At 33.8% G+C, this 3,362-nt stretch overlaps 1 protein-coding gene across 1 annotated transcript; it reads right to left on the bottom strand.

Annotated features, from left to right (window-relative positions):
• Positions 1 to 632: 632 nt before the first annotated feature.
• Positions 633 to 2,036, bottom strand: LOC134684372 (uncharacterized). Its single transcript, XM_063543658.1, has one exon. It carries the CDS (start codon positions 2,034 to 2,036, stop codon positions 633 to 635), a length of 1,404 nt encoding a protein of 467 aa, XP_063399728.1.
• Between the last annotated feature and the right edge of the window lie 1,326 nt (positions 2,037 to 3,362).

The following is a 3,362-nucleotide window of genomic DNA, read 5'->3' as shown; positions in this document are numbered from 1 at the left end:
CATTTGTTCTCTTGTGGAGAGTTCTCTCCTTTGACTATCATACCACATCTTCTTTTTTATATGACAACTATTTGATAGCAATACTAAAAAAAGTGAGCAGAAGAGGGTAACAGATAGTCTCCGTGTAAAGGCGCACTACTTGTCGTTTTTTTTTTGGTCATTATTGACTATATTTACACACAAATACATGGAGGAATGTAGGTTTTTTTGTGTGCTATTAGCAGACACGAATGCTTAATTTGGAAACAAACATTGAGAAAGAAGTTCTATTATTCGTCTCTAAATACAACAAAAGGGCATAACAGATATGGTAAATTAAAAACAAAACGTTATAAAATTTTAATCATTTTAATTGATGATTTCGTATGTAAAAACAGTTTGCTTTTCATTTGCAATCAACAGACAATGGCTATTTCGGTCAAAATGTATCGCATATGGACTTTCCAATCCATTGTCACTAGACAAAAGTTGTCTGTGTTGTTGTCCATCAGGAGATACCACTACAATTCGATGTAGCGTTGAACACGCAATGTACACGTATCCGCTGTTATCTACTGCTATACCATGTGGATTTCTCAATATATTTTGGTCTTTAAATGTCCATATTGCCTTACCGTTCTGGTCACAACAATTCACGGATTCAGTTTGTTGGTTTGTATAATAGATTTTATTATCAAACATTTCAATATATGACCATGAAGGTAATTCAGACGTAACAATCGCAAAACTTGTTCCGTCCTGAGGTTTAATTTTGAATATACCCATGGCAGATGCACAAAGACCAATGACCCATCATTGTGGTGTGTTATTCCATGGCACAGAGGGTTTGTTGGAATGAACTTTATTACTTCCTCTGAATCAATATATATGATATTTACACCTTTGCTTGTTTTTGTACTTGACGTTGCAACTACAGTTTTATGATCAATATATGTAACATCTACTGGAAAAGCCGATTTGAAAGAGCCTGTACTAAGTCTTTTCCAATCGATACTGAATACGACTATATTTCCGCTACTGTAATCAGTTAAGGCAATGTTTCCGCTTGGAAGAACAACGATGCCTTTAATGTCGAAAAGTTCTGTTTCAATAGTTTTCACAAGCCTTAGTTTGATGTCAGCGATAGATTTTAGTCTAGTTCCTACTAGTTGAGCTTGCTTGTTTTTGTATGTGACGAAGGGAAATTGAAATGGCGACTTCTGTGCCTTTATCGACCCAAATACGGGGACATCATCGATTATATTGTCCATTTTGATATCGATTTTGAACAGTAAAGTTATTTCATCGATGCTATTATCTCCAACAATCGACTTCAAGTACGACTCGGTAGCAGCAGCTTCTGCCGAGATATGCCGAAATCCTAAGTACGTTTGAATGTCGGTCGCGTACATTTCAAGATCCTTTATTTGTTGTTCAGCATTTGTAGTGTTACCATTCTTGCTTTCTAGGATCTGAAGTGTTTGGTTCTTATCATAATTCAATTTTGCTGTTACATCAGCAACTTCATTTCTGATCTTCTTTTCCAACTTATCTAAGTGGGCATTTATCTTGTTCCTGGTGTCGCTGATCTGGGCAATTATTGTCTCTTCTTGCTGATTGATACTTCTTTGTTGTTTATTAAGTTCACTCCGCAGAGCTTTTATATTACCATTTATATCTTTCAAACTGTGTTGTGTTTCCTGGAAAAGTGACGACTTTTTCACGTCTTCTATAACCTTATTTAGGGGTATTATACCTTTGCATCCATCATGTTTCTCAATACATTTAAGACAGAGAAGTTCATCTTGAGATTGGCAAACCATTTGGTATTGTTCATTATGGTCCATGCACGTATTACTGGTTTGTGAAATAGACGAAGTCAGCACCAAATGGTCCTGAATCGATACAGTCACGTGATGTTTAGACAATTTTGAAAATCCGTGGTAAGCGTTACAATCGTCACAAAATGCTTGTTCACACTCAGGACACCAGAATGTGGACGATTTGGTAACATGTCGTTGGTCACAGATGTCACAGAGGTGCTGGGTAGCTGCCATTTCATATATTCTACAAAAAAATAAGACAACTTATGTTGTTTAAGAATCATTCGTGCTATTACACTAAATACATTGAATGTTGGATATGTACTGGTAGGATATTTAAGACTTGGTATTTATATTTGTAATGGCAGATTTTTTGCTGATAAATATATTGGTTGTAGAACTTGTAAAGATGCAAGTTTAGTAGATTATTTAATTATGTTTAGAACATACTCACCCCTTCTCGTCCAAAGAAAAGTCAGTTTTTCGCCCTCTAATTTTCATAGTACATGATTTTCCTTGCACTATGAAATTATATACAATAAAATCTTGGGAAAATGTAAAGTCATATCGGAAATAGAAGAATATGTATGCAAAAACAAGTTATAAGCAATAATTGTATTTTAATTACAATTTATTGGAGAGTTACACATACAAACTTTTACAATACTCGAATTAATAGTAATCTACACTGTGTCTAAACCACACCGGCAAAATTTGTTCGGCCTCGATGGTAAATAACATCCGGCACAATGACATTAAAAGACAGAAGAAAGCTAAGTTTCTCCTTATTTTCTTATTTTTTCTAATGATATCGAAGAATATATATACATATACAACTTTTTTCTATTGTGATATGAAATATTTTCTACAACCGTTCTATATTAACGGAGAAATAAGTTAAAAAAATGCACGTCAAAATGATGAATTGAGTGAACCTTGCCTCGATTTTTTTTAATTTCTCGTTAATTTGTTCATATTGTACGGAAAGAAAGGTACGGGAAGATAGATACTGACACGGAGATTGCAAAACTTGTTTTTATGAACATCTCAATACTTGTATTTCTGAGTATGGAACGAAAGAAATGGGTCATGTCAAAATGGAACTGGACGGTTTCGTCAATGTTTATCACCCGGTTCGGTCATAGATTTCACAATGCATAACCCGGTTTGGTAAAAAAAAAATCATAATCGCATTGAATTATAATTGATAATTTAACTTCAGTGTTAAAAAGGAGTTTTGTGACCGGGTCGTTGGAAAACAAGTTCTTTCGCAGGACAACGGCTTAATATTTATATGATAAGTCTCAGATTCAAATAAATAATAAGCAAACACTATAATTCCTATTCTTAAAGAACACAAATGATTTTAATTTTAATTTGCATTCAAAAACATTTAACAGCAGAATAGATAGAAATGAAGGTTGTAACGCAAATTGAGGTTAAAGCTCTCAAATATGCGTTTTCTATATGAATTATGGAAAATATGTTAAGAATTGAAATTAGAGTTAAACTTTACGGTCTTAAAAAATCGAAACACACAATTGATATGAGATTTTCTCG

This window comes from Mytilus trossulus, chromosome 9 (assembly GCF_036588685.1).
Source record: "Mytilus trossulus isolate FHL-02 chromosome 9, PNRI_Mtr1.1.1.hap1, whole genome shotgun sequence".
NCBI lineage: Eukaryota > Metazoa > Mollusca > Bivalvia > Mytilida > Mytilidae > Mytilus > Mytilus trossulus.
This window is presented reverse-complemented; position numbering and strand designations above follow the sequence as displayed.

What these genes read in the sequence shown, in the direction of transcription:
- LOC134684372 (XM_063543658.1), bottom strand. Translation starts at nt 2,036, where the DNA reads ATGGCAGCTACCCAGCACCTCTGTGACATCTGTGACCAACGACATGTT.